We start from the raw sequence: 21,085 nt of genomic DNA, 5'->3' as shown, positions 1-21,085 counted from the left end.
TGTTGTACTTTGTTTTGTATTTATGATTGATTTTGTAGTTTTTTTTAATAAAGTTTCATTTTTGTAGGTGTTTTGTTGGTTTCTGACTATTTTAGAACGAGGAACGTGGAGGTCTGAGCTATATTTAACAGTTGCTGGCACAGTGGTGACGGTCTTGCGAGGATGATAGTGTGCTATGGGGAACACTCACGCGAAGCCCCATCCTCGACCAAGAAATAAGAAACAAGTCCACTGGAAAGCTGCAGGTAGATGTCTTTGAGTTTCATGGCGATTTTCACCAGTCTTGGCTGGCGCTTTTGTAGAATTATAGCTGAAGTTTGGTGTTATTTCTGTACGCGCTGTTTTTAATGGGTGGCTTATTTTTATCTTCCAACGCTGCATAAGCGGTATGTCATTGTTATTAAAATTTGTAAGAACTGAGGAGTCTGGAAGACACGAAACGACTTTACCACAACAGCGGTTCTTCTTTCACATATTTTTTAATGGTAACATCACCAGAAGTGTCTTCAACGTCACAAATTAAGCACAGTGCGGGAGTGCGTACAGTTTTCATCACGTTCTAAAAATAATAATCGCATCGAACAGTGAAAATCGACGTTTTCTTGTGATGGAAAGTCTTGTAACTTGTTGGATTCTGGCAGAGAAATTATTCAGAAAAATTTACTGGCTGTGTGTCAAATAAACGTCTGAAGAATTTTGAGACTTTCAATTTCAGTTATCAATGTCGACCCAAATTTTAGAACTAGATTAATTTTCCGCAAGCAAAGCTAATTTGAATATTTTTGCGCTGTAGAAACTTTGGCCTTTTGCACCTCCGGCACGCTGCATCCTCTGGAATGAACTCTAGCTGCGGCACTAGCACTGCTAATTGTAGAGCGAAATTGAATCTTTGAAAATACAGTGCCTAATTGGATTACGACTTTTGAGTTCGTTCCCCAGAGGTAGTTCCTCTCAAGGGCCTCCTGGGGGAAGTAGTAAGAGTAGTAAAAGTAGCTACTTCTATGGCACTGTGTTCTGAGTTACAAGAACTTTATAAAGTTTGAGATTGGCAGTTGCAGATTTTGGAGCAAATCTGGAAAATGTGACGAAAGTTATCCCCCAGGAATTCAAGAGTTGCGGTAAGACTAATTATTTTCAATAACTGTTTACTGGAGTCGGTCAAAATTACACGGATTTAGAACGTGCAAGATAAACTTCAGGCGCTGCAGGTGTTCAAAATTTGAATTTTTTATGAGCAAACTTGTCTTGAATTAGGAGCTACTTAATAGTTCAATTGGATCAACATGGAGATAAATAGAGATAAGAAGAAAAAAACAAGAGTTTTAAAAATTGAAATTGGCGATAAGGAGCGAATTTGGTGCCAGAGATTAGCAACTCCTTAAAATTTCGTTGTTTTAGTCAATTATCAATCTTATGGAATTAAATTGACAATATTAAAAATTTTTGGTTGCCCCTGAAAATGAAATTTCTAAAAATGCCATTTTTATACAATTCAGTGGAGACAATAAAAACGTCGAAACTGAAATAGTTTTTCTCATGATTTTTTAGCTTAGAAATCTATCCTCGATGGTTCGAATTCGAAATTTAAATTTTTTCAATGTAGAAGTTGGCTTTCAGTCTCTAATTCATACTAGGTCGCTCAGTCGGTTTTTTATGAAGCTATCTTAACGTATTAGTGCTCATTTAACGCAGAATTTTATGCAGAATCCAAAATGGCAAGATTCGTTAAGATCAGTCCTGAAATAACTGAGTTATAAGCGATCAAAATTTCGGATATTGGATTTTGAGTTTGAAAATTTTTAAAGCTCGATATCTCCGAAACTAAAAAAGATTTTAAGAAACGGTGTGCGCCATCGTTTTTCTCGGCTCATTTTACTTTAGAATCCGCCCTCAAAAGTCAAAAATTCGATGGTCAATTTTTTGGGCGAAAAATTTTGCGACTCAATCGATGAAAAATTTTCAATTTTTCGTTTTTCAATCGCCCCTCGTAAACTACTTGCCCGATCGATCTGAGATTTAGCCAGTCGATAGATCTCGAGCTGATCTTTTGATCGATATATAATTCATTAATATTAAGCGCAGTTTTCGCCCCGAAACAGCGTCTTGAAAAGACCCTAAAATAACCCTCTCGGTTATTTGTTAAGAAAATTTAAGCTGGATGGGCTCTTTTAACGCAGAATTTTGCGCTGAATCCAAAAATATCCTCGTACGTCAACAGCTAAGTTAGAGGCGTTTGAAATTTTGGATTGTCGCCAAAGGGCCAAAATTTTGGAGGTTTGAAAACGATTATGTTCGAGATCTCCGGAATTATGGCAAATATCAGTCAACCATTTTCGAAATCGGTTTTCTCGCAATTTTTTTACCTTAGAAACTGATCTTAGATGGTTCGAATTTAAAATTTTCATTTTTCCAATGTAAAAGTTTGCTGCCCTTTCAGTCTCTAAATTCAGACTCGGTCGCTATCTCGCTTAATTATGACGCAATCTTAACGTGTTGGCACTCATTTTACGCAGAATTTCACGTAGAATCCAAAACAGTAAGATTAGTTAAGATCGGTCCACAAATAACTAAGTTATGAGCGATTAAAGTTTCGGATATTGAATTTTTGGTTGAACCGGAAAATAAAAATTCCGAAAAATGACATTTTTTATACAAACATTTTGTAATTTAGTGCAGTTAATAAAAACATCAATATTAGTATTTCTTCCAAATTTCGTTGTTTTATTCATAAAATTACCAAAGTTATGAAATTTAACAAACAAAAATAAAAAAAAATGTTGGGCAGTTATTATATTATTATTATTTTTGAACATTTTTCAATTTACTCTAATATTCTTCAGGTTCAATTTCTTTACCTATCAAAAACTTGTTGATATTCTGAAGTTTTTTCTTCTATTTTTTCGTCTAAAAAATAATTAAATCCGAGTTTAACTGACATTATCATAATAAAAATTAGTTAAAACCTACAAACGGTAATTCCGTTTTAATCATGGGTGCGTCGTAAACAAAGCAGTTTTATGTCGTTTTATGTTATGGTTGTCTTCCCGGAATAAACTCAGTTTTCGCCGACACAAATTTTGGGTAAACAAACTTTGATATCCCAAGATTATTGCCGCCATTTTGCATTGAAACATTAATAATAAGAATTCCTTTTTATTGCGAATACGCAGGAAGAAAAACAGTTAAAAGTAATCATCACCAGTTTAATCATCGCTCTGATGATGATAGCATTGCTATCGAAACGCGCGTCAGCATTTTTTGTAAAAATTTGGTGTTTGGGAAAAAAAATTGTAATTTTAATAGTTAAAAGTAGACAAAATGACTTCCTCTCAGTTAAATTTATTTTGCCAATCCATAGAACTAAGAATGAAGACTACAACTGTTATCTTCCTCGAGTACTTCATGATTCATGCTTTTATAAATAAAAGCACCAGGCGGGTTGTGTTTAGACTCATTCATTCAAATTCGTCTTGTTTTTCTCTGGATGACATTTCTGTCGTCAAAAAACTTTTGCTTTCTTTAATAAAAACAAGTCATTGGTCAAAAACGCATGAATGAAACAAACACTCCACTTTTAATTTTAAAATCGCTTAGGACGAGTTTGGCGCACACCCGATATTTGAATTATAGTCCAATCAACAAAATCTTGGACTGTCTTGATATGACCACTTTTCAATTGACCACTTCTTGTAGATCGCCCCTCCCCGCCCGGCAAACCGCACCTCTCCGACAACGAATTAACCCCCGACCTCGTAACCATCCTCTGGGCGAAACCCATCCGCGATGGCGGCTCTCCAATCGTCGGATACCTCGTGGAGCATCGCCGAACAGGTTCACCCCACTGGGTCCGAGCGACTCCTCTTCTGGTTCCTTTCCCCGAGATCAGCTTGAGCGGCCTCGAACCAGGCTGGCGCTACCAATTCCGAGTCCGCGCAGAAAACGCCGTCGGCCTCTCCGACCCCAGCGACATCTCCGAGCCGCTGACAGTCACCCTCCAGAAGTACGCGATCACCGCCCCCAAGTTCACGGAAGAACTCAAAGACGTGACGGTGCTTGAAAACGAGAAAGTCGAGTTCGTCACGCACCTCCTGGGGCAGCCGCCGCCGAAGGTGTGTTGGTTCAAAGACGGATTCGAGATTTTCAGCAGTCGGAGGACGCGGATCTTGACGGATAATGACAGGAGTGTGTTGACGATACACCAGAGCGCGTTGTCGGACGAAGGGGAGATTAAATGCACGGCGACGAACAAGGCTGGACACGCTTCGACGAAGGCGAGGTTGACTCTGGAAGCGCCGCCAAGTATCCGGCTTCCGAGGCAATACGAAGACGGGTTGTTGTTCGAAATTGGAGAAGTCTTACGATTGAAAGTGTCTGTAGCCGGACGTCCGACTCCTCTGGTTTTCTGGAGCCACGACGGAGAAACGATCCAGAATAACGACCGATATGAAATCGAATACGTCGATAAATGCTCGGTTCTGAAAGTGGCGGAAGCCACCCGAGGCGACCGAGGAGAGTACCAAATCAAAGCCGTCAACAAAATCGGAGAAGACATCGCCTCGTTCTTGGTCACGATAACCGACAAACCCTCACCCCCAAGCAAGGCGAGGGTTGTTATGACTCTTGGAAGATCCGTGACGCTGTCCTGGGGGACCCCCAACGACGATGGGGGTTGTAAAATCGGCAACTACATCATCGAGTACTACCGACTCGGCTGGAACGTGTGGTTGAAAGCCGCCACCAGCCGCCAATTGACCACAATCCTAGGAGATCTCATCGAAGGAAGCGAATATAAGTTTAGAGTCAAAGCTGAGAGTCCGTACGGGGTGAGCGAGCCCAGCGAAGAATCAGACATTGTTTTCATCCCGGACCCCAAAAGGGGGATAACGTCGCCCCAAGCCCGCAGCAGGAGCCAACCCAAAGACATCATCGACGAAATCACAGCTCCCATCGCGGCGAAACGGAAGAAAGTCCAGCCGAGGTCGCAGTCCTCGACGGCGAAGATTGAAGCTATTACCAACTTGTCCGACGAAGTTCCTAAACGTCCGGAGCGGTCTAAGATTAAGAGTCCTCCGAAAACTCCAGAGTCGTCTCCACAGGTTACCAGGAAAGAAATGACTCAGCAGATTATTGACAGGGCGTCGCTGGCGAGGGAGCTTGCGTATGGAAGTCCGGAAATTAAAATGAAGAGGATTGAAGTGAGTGTTCCGGTGAAGGCAGCGAGTCCAGCGCCGCCGCCGCCACCGAGGACTGTCTGGAATCCTCAGCCTAGTTTAAGTCCGTCGCCGCAACCTAAAACGCCGAGTCCTAGTCCGTCGCCGCAAAGAACTCCGAGTCCAGTGTCTGTTGCTGAAACTACTCCTAGTCCTGTTCCTCCGCGGACACCCAGTCCAAGTCTTGCTCTGGCGGAGGGACAAGAAAAAACGCCGAGTCCCAAGGACAGGAGGAGCTTCCTTCGGGAGAAGTCTGAGACGTTTGAAGAAAGTTCAGAGTTTATGCTGGTGCTGTACCCGGACGCCCACGAAAAAGGTAACTAAAAAGTCAATTTTTCTTCTTCAATTTTGAGTTTTAGTAGGCCAAATAAGCATCTTTGAAGTAACAAATTCGCCAAATTTCATAACTTTAATGTTAAAATTGTGGAATTCATAGATTTAAATGAGAACTTTAGAATCTTTAGCTCGAATTTAAAAATTCCAAAATTTTCCCTTTTTGTCCTAAAATTTTGGAATTTGGTACACTAAATAAGCATCTCTTAAGTAACAAATTCCTTAAATTTAATTACTTTAGTATTAACATAGTCGGACTTACAGATTTTAATTGAAAATTTGAAATTTTTAGATCAACCAATAAATTTAAAATTTCAAAAATTTCAGTTTTTGTTCTAAAAGTTTGAAATTTGGAACACTAAATAAGCATATATGAAGTAATACATTCGCCAAATTTTATTACTTTGGCGTTAAAATTGTCGGACTTACAAATTTTAATTTAAAGTTTAAAATTTTTGACTCGACCAAAATATTAAAAATTCCAAAATTTCAATTTTTGTTCTAAAATTCTGAATTTTGTACCCCAAATAAGCATCTATCAGTCAACAATTTCGCCAAATTTAATTATTTTGCTGTTAAAATTGTCGGACTTACGATTTTAATTGAAAATTTTAAATTTTTAGCTCGACAAAATACTACAATACGACAAAAAATTCTGAAATTTGGAATATTTTGTTCTAAAATTTTAAAATTTGGTATACTAAATAAGCATGTATGAAGTAAGAAATTTGCCAAATTTTATTATTTTGGTGTTAAAATTGTCGGACTTACTGATTTTAATGTAAAATTTAGAATTTTTAGCTCGACTTGGAAATTAAAAATTCCAAAATTTTCCTTTTTTGTTCTAAAATTCTGAAACTTAATGCACTAAATAAGCATCTATGATTCAATAAATTTGCCAAATTTTATTTCTTTGTTGTTAAAATTGTCAGACTTACAGATTTTAATTGAAAATTTTAAATTTTTAGCTCGACAAAATACTTAAAAATTCTGAAATTTGGAATATTTTGTTCTAAAATTTTAAAATTTGGTATACTAAATAAGCATGTATGAAGTAACAAATTTGCCAAATTATATTATTTTGGTGTTAAAATTGTCGGACTTACAGATTTTAATGTAAAATTTAGAATTTTTAGCTCGACTTGGAAATTAAAAATTCCAAAATTTTCCTTTTTTGTTCTAAAATTCTGAAACTTAATGCACTAAATAAGCATCTATGATTCAATAAATTTGCCGAATTTTATTACTTTGTTGTTAAAATTGTCAGACTTACAGATTTTAATTGAAAATTTGAAATTTTTAGCTCGATCAAATATTTAAAAATTCTGAAATTTGGTATATTTTGTTCTAAAATTGTAAAATTTGGTATTCTAAATAAGCATGTATGAAGTAACAAATTTGCCAAATTTCATTATTTTGGTGTTAAAATTGTCGTACTTACAGATTTTAATGTAAAATTTAGAATTTTTAGCTCGAATTGGAAATTAAAAATTCCAAAATTTTCCTTTTTTGTTCTAAAATTCTGAAACTTAATGCACTAAATAAGCATCTATGATTCAATAAATTTGCCGAATTTTATTACTTTGTTGTTAAAATTGTCAGACTTACAGATTTTAATTGAAAATTTTAAATTTTTAGCTCGATCAAATAATTAAAAATTCTGAAATTTGGTATATTTTGTTCTAAAATTGTAAAATTTGGTATACCAAATAAGCATGTATGAAGTAACAAATTTGCCAAATTTCATTATTTTGGTGTTAAAATTGTCGGACTTACTGATTTTAATGTAAAATTTAGAATTTTTAGCTCGACTTGGAAATTAAAAATTCCAAAATTTTCCTTTTTTGTTCTAAAATTCTGAAACTTAATGCACTAAATAAGCATCTATGATTCAATAAATTTGCCAAATTTTTTTACTTTGTTGTTAAAATTGTCAGACTTACAGATTTTAATTGAAAATTTGAAATTTTTAGCTCGATCAAATATTTAAAAATTCTGAAATTTGGAATATTTTGTTCTAAAATTTTAAAATTTGGTATACTAAATAAGCATGTATGAAGTAACAAATTTGCCAAATTTCATTATGTTCGTGTTAAAATTGTCGGACTTACAGATTTTAATGTAAAATTTAGAATTTTTAGCTCGACTTGGAAATTAAAAATTCCAAAATTTTCCTTTTTTGTTCTAAAATTCTGAAACTTAATGCACTAAATAAGCATCTATGATTCAATAAATTTGCCAAATTTTATTACTTTGTTGTTAAAATTGTCAGATTTACAGATTTTAATTGAAAATTTTAAATTTTTAGCTCGATCAAATATTTAAAAATTCTGAAATTTGGAATATTTTGTTCTAAAATTTTAAAATTTGGTATACTAAATAAGCATGTATGAAGTAACAAATTTGCCAAATTTCATTATTTTCGTGTTAAAATTGTCGGACTTACAGATTTTAATGTAAAATTTAGAATTTTTAGCTCGACTTGGAAATTAAAAATTCCAAAATTTTCCTTTTTTGTTCTAAAATTCTGAAACTTAATGCACTAAATAAGCATCTATGATTCAATAAATTTGCCAAATTTTATTACTTTGTTGTTAAAATTGTCAGACTTACAGATTTTAATTGAAAATTTGAAATTTTTAGCTCGACCAAATAATTAAAAATTCTGAAATTTAGTATATTTTGTTCTAAAATTGTAAAATTTGGTCTACTAAATAAGCATGTATGAAGTAACAAATTTGCCAAATTTCATTATTTTGGTGTTAAAATTGTCGGACTTACAGATTTTAATGTAAAATTTAGAATTTTTAGCTCGACTTGGAAATTAAAAATTCCAAAATTTTCCTTTTTTGTCGTAAAATTTTGAAATTTGGTACAGTAAATAAGCATATGTTAAGTATCAAATTCGCCAAATTTCATTAATTTGGCGTTAAAATTGTCCGACTTACAAATTTTAATTTAATGTTTGAAATTTTTGACTAGACCGAAAAATTAAACATTCTAAAAATTTCAATTTTTGTTCTAAAACTCTGAAATTTGGTACACTAAATAAGTATCTAGGAAGTAACAAATTCGCCAAATTTAATTACCTTGGCGTTAAAATTGTCCGACTTACAAATTTTAATTTAAAGTTTGAAATTTTTGGCTCGACCAAAAAATAAAAAATTCCGAAAATTTTAATTTTTGTTCTAAAATTCAGAAATTTGGTACACTAAATAAGTATTTAGGAAGTAACAAATTCGCCAAATTTAATTACCTTTGCATTAAAATTGTCGGACTTACAAATTTTAATTTAATGTTTGAAATTTTTGACTAGACCGAAAAATTAAACATTCCAAAAATTTCAATTTTTGTTCTAAAACTGTGAAATTTGGTACACTAAATAAGTATTTAGGAAGTAACAAATTCGCCAAATTTAATTACCTTGGCGTTAAAATTGTCGGACTTACAAATTTTAATTTAATGTTTGAAATTTTTGACTAGACCGAAAAATTAAACATTCCAAAAATTTCAATTTTTGTTCTAAAACTCTGAAATTTGGTACACTAAATAAGTATCTAGGAAGTAACAAACTCGCCAAATTTAATTACCTTGGCGTTAAAATTGTCCGACTTACAAATTTTAATTTAAAGTTTGAAATTTTTGGCTCGACCAAAAAATAAAAAATTCCGAAAATTTTCAATTTTTGTTCTAAAATTCAGAAATTTGGTACACTAAGCATAAGCATCTACGAAGTAACAAATTCCCTAAATTTCATTACTTTGGTGTTGTGGGATTTATAAATTTTAATTACAAATTTAAAATTTTTAGCTTGACCAAGAAATTAAAAATTCCAAAATTTTCAATTTTTGTTCAAAAATTTTAAAATTTGGTACACTAAATAAGCATCTCTTAAGTAACAAATTCGACAAATTTCGTTACTTTGGTGTTAAAATTGTTGGAACTTTAAAACTTTTAACCCCATCAAAAAATAAAAAACTCCAATTTTTGTCGTAAAATTTTGAATTTTCTCACCAATTTTTCCTTCCAGACCCAGGGAGATCAAACATAGACTTCGACTTCGACGACTACGACATCCCTCCACCAATCTCTCTCTCCGCTCCAGAACTAGGCGTCGAACCCCCAATCTTCGAAAACCTCCGAACTTCAGCCAGCTCCACTGAACTCCTCCACGAGCGCGCAATGATGAGATTCAACGCGGCCGCAGCCGCCGAAGAAGAAGAACTAAAAAGACGAAGAAAGTTCAGTTATGACGGCCAACGCACCATCGACATCCCCAAAATTCAAATCAACTCCAAAGACGACCAGGATATCGTCGGTCTTGAGCGAAAACCCTCTCGGAGACGATCCTCTGGAAGCATCGTCCAGCAGCAAGTAATGTGGGCGCAGCGAAGATTTAACTTGAAGGGCTCGTCGGAGTTTGGCGAACTCCCGGATGGTAAAGCAAAATCGAGCTCTCCAGCTCCGAAGAAGGAAATTACCAGGCAGAGGTCGGAATCGGAGGAACGAGAAGAAGAGGCGTTTGCGAAAGTTAGAGCGAAAATGGCACTGCAAGGTCAGTCGAGCTTTGAGAAACGCTCCATAGACGTGGTGGACGAAGAAAACTGGTTGGAGGATTACGAAGAGAGTTTATCAGAGTCGGAAACGGAATCTTCGGAAGATGAGCGTAACTATGAGGTGAAGTCACCACCGAGGATTTACAGCGATGAAGATGAAGATACGTACCATCCGGGGATGATGAGCAGGACTGTAGTCAAAGATGAGCCCTTTGAGATTTTAACAAAACGGAACAAACTTCCGGACCCTAATTTCATCCCTAAACCGATTTTGAAGAAGAAAGAGGACAAACCGGAAGTGGCAACTTTGAAGAAGCGCTCCCACTCCCCAATGCCGCAGTTTAGAAAACCTCAAGAAGTTAAAAGAGAGCGGTCTCCGTCGTTACCGCAACCGGAAGTAAAGAACAGAATTTTTGATCGGTCCTTCTCACTAAATGAGAGTGTTAAAGCGCCAGAAAAGGGTTTGATGCCCTCGGCTACTGTTGCTCTAGGTCAGAACATATCAGCAGTCGCCACGCTGTGTGGAATCACAGCTGCGAGTATTGTAATACCTGAAGAACTGTTAAAGAAGAAGAAGGACGAAGAAGAATCGAAAGTTGTGGTGGACCACTACATGGACATTGTTAAAAACTACGGGCATCGAAAGAAGAGCGTCCCGCAGGCGCTTAACTCGCCGTGGAAAGCTGCTGAAGAAGTAAAACCCACTTTAAAGAGCTGGAACACCATTGAGGACAAGGAGGAAGCGAAACCACTTAAACTAGAGGAGCCTCCGAAACCGATCGCTCCACCACCCCCAGAACCCGTCAAAGAGGAGCCACCCAAACGCGAAACCCTCCAGAGAAGCGACAGGAGCCCTTCGCCATCCCCATCGCCCCACAGAGCCTCCCCGGTCCAGCACCGCGGAAGAGATCTAACCCAAAAACGCCGCAGAGCCTCCAGTCGCTCCAAAATCCCCTCGAAATCCCCATCGAGACTGGAAAACTGGTCCGGGCGCTCCCAAAGAAAATCCTCTCCTTCCCCCATGAAAGTGACGAAGGCGACGCAACGGACGCCATCACCGGTTCCTCCGGCAAAGCCCAAACCCAAATTGAAGGAAATCATGACTCAGACTTCCATAGGGTTGGAGCTGAATTACTCCAGCGACTCCAGGACGTCAACACCGCACGATCGGCGGCACGAAGAGTTGCTGGCGAAGGCTGAAGTTAAAGTTCGAAGTTTCGTGGATTACGCGACGGATCTAGCGATGTTTTTTGTTGCATGTTGGTTGTATTTGTTCAGTAATGAACTGTTGGCTATTCCGGTTTTACTGGTGATGGTTTATAGACAATTAAAGAGCGAGGTGAAGAAGAGAATCCCGAAATGGATCGCGCGGCGTTTGAACAAGAAGAAAACGAAATAATTTCTGCAGAAGATTTTTTTTACTTTGTCCTTCACGTTTATGCACTCCTTTGAATTTGTGTGGTTTTCTCCGAAATCTTCTGAGGATACAGTGTTATACGAAGTGTTTGAAATCTATGATTTCATTTTATTTATATTCTATTAGTGTTGTTAGATCTGAAGATGTACAGGGTGTTCCGCGGATTGCGGAACAGAGAAATAACATAGGAATTTGAATTTTATTATTTTTCTGCCCCCCGATCCTCCTTTTGTGTTGGATTGTGTCTTAAGAGGTTGTTAATTCGAGTGGTAGTTTTAGAATTATGTTATTGCGGCATTATTAAAAAAATCGAATCAAAAATGTGAAATTTCAAATCTCCCACTCGTAATTTCGAGGTTGGTGTTCCTGAAAATTGGACAGCTGTCACCAGGACGTGGACGTATTACAATCCATTTTTACAAAAGAGCAATTTTTGAAATATTGTCCAATGAGATGAAGCCACAGAAAGCGCGCCAATGAGAGAGCCGATTTTTCGGGTACTAGCCTGATTGCTGGATGCCGCCGACCAATAAACGCGAAGGACAATTTTTGGCCTAATTACGTTTGGGGTAGGTTTAGTTCCTACATTTCGAATTGTAATTTTTAAATTTTAGAACTTTTCAAATTTTGTGTTTTTGAATTTTTGATTTTTAAGTTCATTGATTTTTGAATATTGTAATTTTTAAATTTTCGGACTTTGTTTTCTAGAGTTTTGGATTTTTTTTACATTTTCAATTTTAGATTTTTTTATTTTAGAACTTTCGTATTTTTAAATTTATTGTTTTTTTTAATTTTGTAGTTTTTTAATTTTTTTTTTTTTGGTTTTCTTGTGTTTAATTTTTTTTAATTTACTCCATTTTTGATTTTAATTTTTTTTCAATTTTGCATTTTTACATTTTAGAACTTTTGAATTTTAAAATTTTCGTATTTTATTTTCTTGAATTTTGGATTTTTTTTAAGTTATTACATTTTGAATTTATTTTGTTTTGAATTAGTTCTCAGAATAAATAGTATATTAAGTATTAAGACCGGTAAGGAGACTTTACCGGTCGAAGGCAATTGTTTGGAGGAGGAGCGCAGCGACGACTCCAATTATTGTCTGAGATCGGTATAGTCCTTAACGTTCGTGATGCTTATAAAATTTTTTGCACGATAGACAAATTTCGATTATTTTTATAAAATTTATTATTTTCAATAATTCAACGTCTTTGTTGCACTTTACAGCAGTTTGTCGATTTGATTTTACCCAAATAATTATAAAATTGAGGGTAATATCGGTATCTTGATGTAATATGCAAAACTATGGATAGATGGCGCCACCATAGATCGGCCGAAAATGTTTGCGGCCAGAAAAGATTCACTTTTAGGCCGCTTTTAAGGCCTAAAAATTTCATCTTTAGTTAAAGTCGCCTAAAAAATTCTTTAAAGCACAAACCGGCATTACCCAAACGAAATTTGAAGGTTCAGGCGAGCGGGAAAAAAGAAAATTCGAACTCCCACCGGGAAACGTCTAGTAAAAACGACTGTTTTTGTTGTACTTTTTCTTTGTCTCAGGTTGGTGTAAAGAAACCAACAATTATTAAATATACGTATTTATTAAAATTTTTATAAACGTATTACTATGGAAAAATAACAAGGCACATGTTCACATGAATGGCACAAGTCTAGTGCGTACAGTAACAAAAATAATCTATTTCTACATAAATAAAATTATGTACAAATGAGATTTTGTTGGACTTCGAACTTTTAAGATCATTTCTACAAAACTAACAACTAGAGGAATTCATTTTGTATGGAATAAACAAAAACAAAAAGAAAACAAATAACTGGGCTTGCTCTAACCCTGACCCTGACGCTATTAAGTTACCTCTTCTGGCCAGAGAATGGAGATTTTTCATATTCACATTTCTACTAAGTTATAACACGTTGTTAAATTTTATCACAGATACGATTGGGCAAGAATGTATAGGATCGGTGCCTCCGCACTCGCCCAACTTGTTACAATGCTTAAAAACTACTAAAATATGTTTTAGGTATATACAAAATCTTATAGAATTTTCAGTTATATGTATGTATATACAAAACCATGCCATATCCGTACAATGGCACCAATTATTGTCATCCTTTCTGACATTACCTCATTAACTTAAGACCTAGACAAATTAAGTAGCAATGTAGTAAAACACAGCCTTTTCCCCTCTTATCTGACAAAAGTACGAAAGGCCGTTTGCTTATCAGTAATTCACTTCAGTTCGTCATACAATCGCGCCATCTTTACTCCGTTGCAACGGCTGCAACTCCCTCTGCAGTCTATCAAAGTCGTTGTAATACTCATGATCCGACTCCTCCTCAGAACTCCTCTGCGGCTGAAACGGCGGAAACTTGGCGTTCTCCGGAATCGCCGGAAGTCCAACAGTCTGGCTAGGCGCAGTTTCGTTACTCATAAGGTACTCGGGATTGTCAATATTATTCTTATAAAAGTCCAAAGACCGAAACACACCACTCTGACTCGGATTGTCCGTATTCTGCGAATCAATCAAATCCACGTACGCCGACGCGCCCTGCGTCTGCTGCGGCGACGGCATGAGATAATCGTCCTCGTCGACAGGCAAGTCCAACTTCAAACTCCCCAACTGCGCCTTCGACGGCCCCGAATCGTACTCGTCGGAAGACATGGGCGCACTCGGGGGGTATTTGAGCAACTTGCGATTCAGATGGTTCTGGTACTGGGGGTTGCAGCTCCCGTCGGAGTTCGTCTGCGACGCCGACTTCCAGTACTTGTCGGGGGTGGGCGACGGGTACACCGAGGAAGCCCAGCCGATGGAGCTGAGCGGCGCGCGGGATTTGGGCTGCATGCACTCGTCGAACTCCGACTGGCTGCCGGAGGTGTCCAGCGTCGACGCCAAGTTGCGCACGAACTCATTGTCGTCCTAAAAAGAAACAAATTAATAAAATCCCCCAAGACATCTTGAGTCTTACCTGGGGCACGTAGTTTCTTAGCTCCGCGAAGCGGTCGCCCAGCACCGCCAGGTACCGGCCGGGCTCGCGCGCCATCTTGCTGAAATCCTCCGCCAACTCCTTGAAACTCGGTCTGCTCTCGGCGTCGAGGATCCAACACTTGACTAAGATCATGTAGACGTCGATGCTGCAGCCTTCCGGTTGCGGCAGCCTCTCGCCTTTTTCTAACAGTTCCGGAACGTCTTTGGCGTGGACGTTTTCGTACGGTTTTCCTCCGAAAGTCAACAACTCCCAGATGGTAACCCCAAAGGCCCACACGTCCGATTTATGGGTGAATATCCTGTGTTGGATGCACTCCAATGCCAACCATTTGATGGGCATTTTTCCTCCAGCTGCTTTGTACTCGTCCTCGTTAACATCGAGCAACTTCGCCAGACCAAAATCGGTGATTTTAACAGTGGAGTAGTTTTGTACTAAGACGTTTCTTGCGGCGAGGTCGCGGTGCACCAGCCGCTTTTCCTCCAGGTACGACATTCCTCGAGCGATCTGCGTGGACCAGTTTAGAAGAGCCTTCGCGCCGATTTTGTCGCGGTTCTTCCGGACGAAGTCCAGAAGACACCCCATGTACATCAACTGCGTCACTAACATAATTTCGGAGGTCATGCAGACACCCAATAACTGAAGAAGATTGGGGTGTTCCATGCTCGCCATGATGAAAGCTTCGTCGAGAAACTCTTGGCTGCTGTTCCTCCCCTGTCCGTTGTTCTTGTTGTCGTTGAGAACTTTAATCGCCACCGGAATTTTGTTGGTTTTGGAGTTCTCCCCCTCCAAGATCCAAAAGCCTTTGTAGACGATGCCGAACGCCCCCTGCCCCAGCACGTCGCCTCTCCGAAGCTCGGTCTCTTTGATCGTCCGCAGTTTCTTGCAATTCGGCGCGACGCTGTTTTGTCGCAGCGGCTCGTTGTCTTCGAGACCGGTGAGCGCCATCGTCATCTTCAGCGTGTTTTCTTCGTTCTTGACCTTCTTGCGACAAATCCAGATGACGAGGATTCCGATGATGATCACCACGATTGCCAGGAGGACTCCGACTATTGTAACAATGAACGTGGGGTTTCCGTTGGAGAAGCTCGTCGAAGGCATGCTGAGGGGTGTTGAGGAACAGTACGCGTTGGCATTATCGGGGAAGATGCGATGAGGGACTTCAGGAGGACAACTCGACATGCAGTGGAACGAAGAGTTGCTGTAGGGGTCGCCGTTCTCGAAGACTTGGTAGTTTTCACAAGAGATGCAGTTAGTGGGGCCTGGACCGCTGCAGCCGCGACACTCCTGGTCGCAGGGTTTGCAGTCTTTCGCGTCGTCATCCGGGTAGTCGTTGTAGGGACACTCGTCCTCGCATTGCTCGCCCTTCTTGTACCGCGCGCACTTCTGGCAAACCAGCTCGTGGAAGCCGTAGCCGGTGCAAAGTTTGCATCTAAAAACGAAGGAAATCAGTCAATCACACTCTTAACAGTGCTGAGAGTCACTTACCTTGGGTGACACTTGCGACAGATGGCCTTCCCGGCCATTAGCTTCAACGACTCGTGTTCTTGCGGCCCTAAGTACTCGTAGTAATAGCCATCCGGACAGTTTTCGTTTTTATCCAAGCAGTAATCGATGGAGCCGTTCTCGTTCATCAGCGCTTTGTCGCAGGAGTTGCAGCCTCCAACTCCAATAGTGTTGGAGGGCCCCGTACAACCATCAACACAGTTGGGGTGGCAGCTCTTGCACTGCCCATTCTCCGCGTATTTGTTCGTTGGACACTTGGGGACGCAGTAGGGGCCGTCTTGGAAGTTCTTGCAGGTGTTGCACTTGTCGGCGCCGGGACCTCTGCAGGACAATCCGCACTCGTCATGGCAGCGTTTGCACAACGTGGGGCTGGCTTGGTAGATTCTGCAGAGAAAGAATTAACTCCGCGAGTAACACGAGTGGTAAACTTACCCTGGCAAGATTGAGCAGTTGGCAATGCAGCGGCCATCCAAGTCTAATTGCGAGTGCGCGCAAGATAAGCACTGGTCGGGCCCGGAGCCCCAGCACCCATCCTTGCTGCACTCGTCGTCGCAGACCAACCCCAACTGCTTGCAAGTGCTGGGGTGGTTGTTGTTCGTTAGCATGAGGACGTGTTGGTGGCTTTTCCGGATTTTGTTCCAGTTAATTCCTTCGGCGAAGCAAAGGTCTTTGTTCTCTAAAATGGCGATTGTACCCGCGTTCAGTCGCTTCAAGGAGCGCAACTCCAGCGACCGCAAAGAAGTCTTCACGATGTACAACGAAGTGAAGTACTCGTAGAGTGACCTTCCGCCGATGATCTCCAAGTTCCGGAAGTACGAGAGGTTCGTGAAGGCTTTATGGTACGCTTGGATGTTAACATGTCCGGTGATCTCTTTGAGGGTGTTGAAAACCTCCAACCGATCTGGATGCATGGCGGAGTATCGATCCCCGAAGGTGTAGTTGGGGTAGATGTGTTGATAGCCATCGAAGGTGTTCTGGAGGATGGTAACATCCCCTTCTATCACAGTACAGCCCTTAAAACTATCGATGTTTCCCGAATGTATGGAAGAATCACTGGGGCAAGTCTTCGGACAGGGCCCATCGCAAGGCACGCACGCCCCCTCATGGGCCTTTTTATGGGGCGGGCAGGTCCGCACGCACGCCCCGTTGTCTTTGAGCAGGTGCTCCGGACAGTTCTTAACGCAAGTCGCACCATACGCGTATTTTCCCTTAGGGTTGTTCTCCCAGGAGTACGTTATGGGGTTGTAGATCTGCATTGGAGGACACTCCTGCGTACACACCCCGTCGTCGTAAAAGTTCTTGCACGCTATACAGTCACTTTGTTTGGGTCCAGTGCACCCCCCGGCACAAAACAGATGACAACACTCGCGGGGGTTCGGCCCGAAGCAACGGCCTTGATAACACTGCGGACTGCAATTCTCCTTGGAGAACTTCTGGCAGTTTTCTTCTCCTTCCCCCCAACACCCGGCCTCGCAGTTGGGGTGGCAAGGGGCGCAATCGCGCTCCGGCGAGGTGAAATTGTAGTGGTAAAAGTACCGACCCATGGGATCCGTGATGATCTCCGACCAGTTGATTGTCTTGACGTGGCAGAGATTATAGTTATTAAAGAGACCGATGTTGCCTTTGAGGACGTCACGCAAGGCAGGGAGTTCCAGAGTGAACATCTTCGAGACCATCACTAGGAAGGAGAACTGCTCTTGACTGACGTTGAGTTTGAAGAGGGTCCTTCCACGGATGATTTGGAGACGGGGAAGAATGATCCGTTTTATATCCACGTGCGAGATGAGGACGTAGCCTGTGACTTCCCGGATGTGCTGGAGGAAGCTCACGTCCAGAGTCTCGTCCTGGAGCCATGTCAACTCCAAGTTGCCGTCGACGTAGGTACAGTTGGTGTAGCGGTCTTTGAGATTTCGGTAATGGTGCTCCCGGTTGGAGGGGACGGACATGCGACCGTTTGTTCCGATGCAAACTGAAAAAAAGAAAAGTGTTAGATAACGAACAGTGCGTTGACTCGAGAGCTAATGGATGCGACGCTAGGAAGATGTCGTTTGAACAGATGTTCGAAAACAAACAAATGAGCTATTGTTATTGACATTTCGAGAGGAATTTACAAGCATTTGCATCTTCAACAGTTTGATTTGGTGCTGGCATTCAACATTAAAGAGGAGTTTTGGATGCTTTCAAAATAACGCCACGCTGATAAGAAATCTAAATATTTAATATCTTGTTGGTATTTAGAATCTCTGTTGACTGAAGAAAGCGTTGCTCGGAATTTTTTCCCGCTTCTTGTTGGTTCTGTACATAAACCTGCAATCATTAAAAGTAGCTTCTGTTGGTATTATCATTGCTGAAGAAGAAACCTTCTGGTCAAAAACGGCAACATCTCTGACTCGCCATGTAGAGCGACGAGCTGCTTGCCGATGCGGCGCCACCAACTCGTTCCTAACGGAACCGTAACCACCGCACACCCCCTGGACGAGGTGCAACCTTCCTTACCTGGCGTGCGATTAGTACCGTACTCGACAACAGGTAAATTCCAAGAAAAAAGACCAACAAAGGGCCACTCGAGCCGACAATGGCCTCGCATTTCGCATTGTAAAAGAACCTGAGAGTGGTGCTCCGTTAGATTACCATCTAATTGATTGCGTTTGGCAACGGGTCCTCCCACGCCGCCCCCCGTCACCCATTGCAAATTAATTACCTAAAATGGTCATCGCTTTTGCAACCAAACCGTTACGTGGCGTCCAAGAGTGGCCTTCGATGGTCATGTCCCATCGGGGTCACGTGACCGCGAAAGTAAAACCAGATCGCGAAATCTGGGATACCCAAGAAGTTGCGATTTGAACGCAAAGTGGGGAAAAGGCGCGAAGGCCTACGCGACGCCCACGAGCGTCGACGGGATTATAAATAAACAAATGTTATAATGCGCGTTATTAATGGTAATTTCTATGGCCATTTAAGCGGTTGCAATCATACGTCATTCGCGTTTCTTTTGCCTGTCTAAATGAAGGCATTGTAGGTTGATTGATTGCCGAAAGAAAGCTCAACAAAGGCTCTTTGTTAAGATGGAATCGGGCCCCGATTACACGATAAGGGCGGTTGCGCCCGCTTCACACAGCACAAGTTCTCGAAGAGTGCGTTCCTAGTTTCCCAAAAATGTTCTCTGAATTTTGTAATTTGTGCCTTTAACGTGTACCGGTTTTTCCCCGGATTGCTACTCATAGAGAACTAACGTGGAAATTCGAAATTTATTTTTTCCAGCTCTCCTGAACCTTCAAACTAAATTTAGTTTTGGCGGATTGTGCTCTAGAGAATTCTAATTCCGAGAGCTATTTTTATAATTCCATGTTATTACGGCGTTGGTAAAAAAATTGAATTAAATATTTCAAGTTTCAAATTTCCCGCTCGCTCCCAAGGGCCGAACGCCCCCGAAACTTCCCGACAGTGTGCGTCGTCCCGGTTAACTAGCGCGTCGTCTCGTATGTTAATTGTTATTTTTTGCAAGTTTTTTGAGTTATTCCCCGCGAATTAGTGTTATTTAGTGCCAGTTTAGTGATAAGAGTGAAGGTGTTGTGTGAGAATCCCAGTTTTATCAGTTTTTTTAGGTTAGTGATCAAAATCAAAAAGTGTTGTGGCGCGAAGTGTTTCAAGTGAAACGTGAAAGTGGAAGTGTGCTATCAGGAATAAATGTCTTCTGGAGGTTCTGGAATGGAAGGATTCAGCCGGGAGTTGCTTAAATTCCAGAAAAATCATCAATTTTCGGCACATAACCGAAGATCATGTCTGGTCTAGCCGGCGCAGGTGTGACGTCACCGACGGGATCGAGGGTGAGTGAACCTATTTTGTTTTTATGTAGCGCCTGACCTACTTAAAACATTGCGAATATTAAAAGTGTTGATAAAAAGTGTGGTTAGTTAAGACACCAATTTTCGAGAATACCAAAATCAGATAAAAAAAATCTCATGTTAAAATGGACAAATGTCAAATCGTGGGGTATTACCAACCTTGTCATCCTAAAATTTCCTAACCTAATTCATCAAGGTTTCAATTTTAAATAAAAAAAATTATTATCACAGAGGACATTTCAACCAAAGCCTACTGTATAGTACAGTTCATTACTATCGGTCCACTCATTAAAAGTTAAGTTGGCAGCAGCCTCTAGTAATTTTTATCGGGAACAGTTGGCAGGAAAAGAGTGTGACCTTGACGCAACTGACATGCGTGGAAGCTAATCGTCGTTATTTAAATCTCTTTTGGAACAAATCTTTTCCCCTAATTTTCTCCATAAAGAATCGAAAGCCTGATTTACACCCACGAATTTTCGCAAGTTTCCATAATTTTTATGCTACGTCGACCGAAATATGTGCCCTTAAAGCAATGCAGAGTATGTACATTCTTCACATGTTCTTATCACCGCTGAGCGGGGCGATTCCGTGCGCCATCTGCCGCCCGTACCATATGGTACTCGCGTCCCTCTCCCATGGTACCTCCATTATCGTCATTATCATCATCATCAATAATAATAATAAGGCAATCAAGTGCCGCTGTTTAGGCCGCGTTCACATCACTTTGTCTCGCTCGTGCGTACAGCCATCTAATTACCCGTCGTTCTTTTCCCAAGATATGATCGGTCCGCGGCTTTCTACGAGAGTTCGCTTCATTTATTCCAGGACAAAAGAACTAATCAACAGCGGGCTGCAAGTCACTCTTCAATTTGTTGTTTACAACCTTGACGAAGGGCAACGGTCACTACGAGAAAATATGTAAAACGAAGATTAGTACCGAGCCGTACTCGAATACCTGACGGCGGAGTCACCATACCTTATATGAAGATTTATTAACGAGTTTACAACACAAAAAATACGTAATGAGATGGTACGACCAGATTGCTGCGGTGGTACCGTTTGATGCGGAATCGTTTGATCCGGCATTTTGCGTGGCTTTCTACAGCGCCTTTCACATTTATGGCCAAAATCGAAGCTGTGCTCTTGTAGTACTTGGTCGTACCTACATGTGCAGTTTTTGTGTGAATCCATTAGATGCTTGCGCTGCGAGTTTTTTTAGTA

At 40.3% G+C, this 21,085-nt stretch overlaps 2 protein-coding genes across 4 annotated transcripts in view; one reads left to right on the top strand and one right to left on the bottom strand.

Annotated features, from left to right (window-relative positions):
• The first annotated feature begins 116 nt into the window (after positions 1–116).
• On the top strand, positions 117–11,713 carry MnM (myomesin and myosin binding protein). 2 transcript variants are annotated; one of them, XM_088029939.1, is made up of 4 exons: positions 117–245; positions 1,053–1,118; positions 3,694–5,526; positions 9,574–11,713. In XM_088029939.1, exons 1-4 carry the CDS (start codon positions 176–178, stop codon positions 11,496–11,498), a joined length of 3,894 nt encoding a protein of 1,297 aa, XP_087886065.1. In that variant the 5' UTR covers positions 117–175; the 3' UTR covers positions 11,499–11,713. The 2 variants fall into 2 exon arrangements, with proteins under 2 accessions (XP_087886065.1, XP_087886066.1); XM_088029940.1 differs by lacking the exon at positions 1,053–1,118 and having other exon boundaries at positions 118–245.
• A 1,379-nt stretch (positions 11,714–13,092) lies between these two features.
• The window catches only part of Egfr (epidermal growth factor receptor), a 72,722-nt gene continuing 64,729 nt past the window's right edge, over positions 13,093–21,085 (bottom strand). For both annotated transcript variants that reach the window (XM_088050576.1, XM_088050575.1), the window contains 4 exons: positions 16,452–17,988; positions 16,002–16,403; positions 14,496–15,945; positions 13,093–14,446 (listed from right to left, as the gene is read on the bottom strand). In XM_088050576.1, coding sequence (XP_087906702.1) covers positions 13,772–14,446; positions 14,496–15,945; positions 16,002–16,403; positions 16,452–17,988 — 4,064 coding nt within the window. In that variant the 3' untranslated portion in view covers positions 13,093–13,771. The remainder of the gene's footprint in view (positions 14,447–14,495; positions 15,946–16,001; positions 16,404–16,451; positions 17,989–21,085) is intronic.

This window comes from Gnatocerus cornutus, chromosome 2 (genome assembly GCF_029298725.1).
Source record: "Gnatocerus cornutus isolate USDA-ARS CGAHR chromosome 2, icGnaCorn1.1, whole genome shotgun sequence".
Classification (NCBI taxonomy): domain Eukaryota; kingdom Metazoa; phylum Arthropoda; class Insecta; order Coleoptera; family Tenebrionidae; genus Gnatocerus; species Gnatocerus cornutus.
Note: the sequence above shows the minus strand (reverse complement) of the source record. Positions and strands in the feature narration are given on the sequence as shown.

What these genes read in the sequence shown, in the direction of transcription:
- MnM (XM_088029939.1), top strand. Translation starts at nt 176, where the DNA reads ATGGGGAACACTCACGCGAAGCCCCATCCTCGACCAAGAAATAAGAAA. An exon ending in AGTCCACTGGAAAGCTGCAG is followed by an intron (nt 246 to 1,052) that starts GTAGATGTCTTT and finishes TGAGATTGGCAG; the next exon opens with TTGCAGATTTTGGAGCAAAT. An exon ending in CCCGGACGCCCACGAAAAAG is followed by an intron (nt 5,527 to 9,573) that starts GTAACTAAAAAG and finishes TTTTCCTTCCAG; the next exon opens with ACCCAGGGAGATCAAACATA.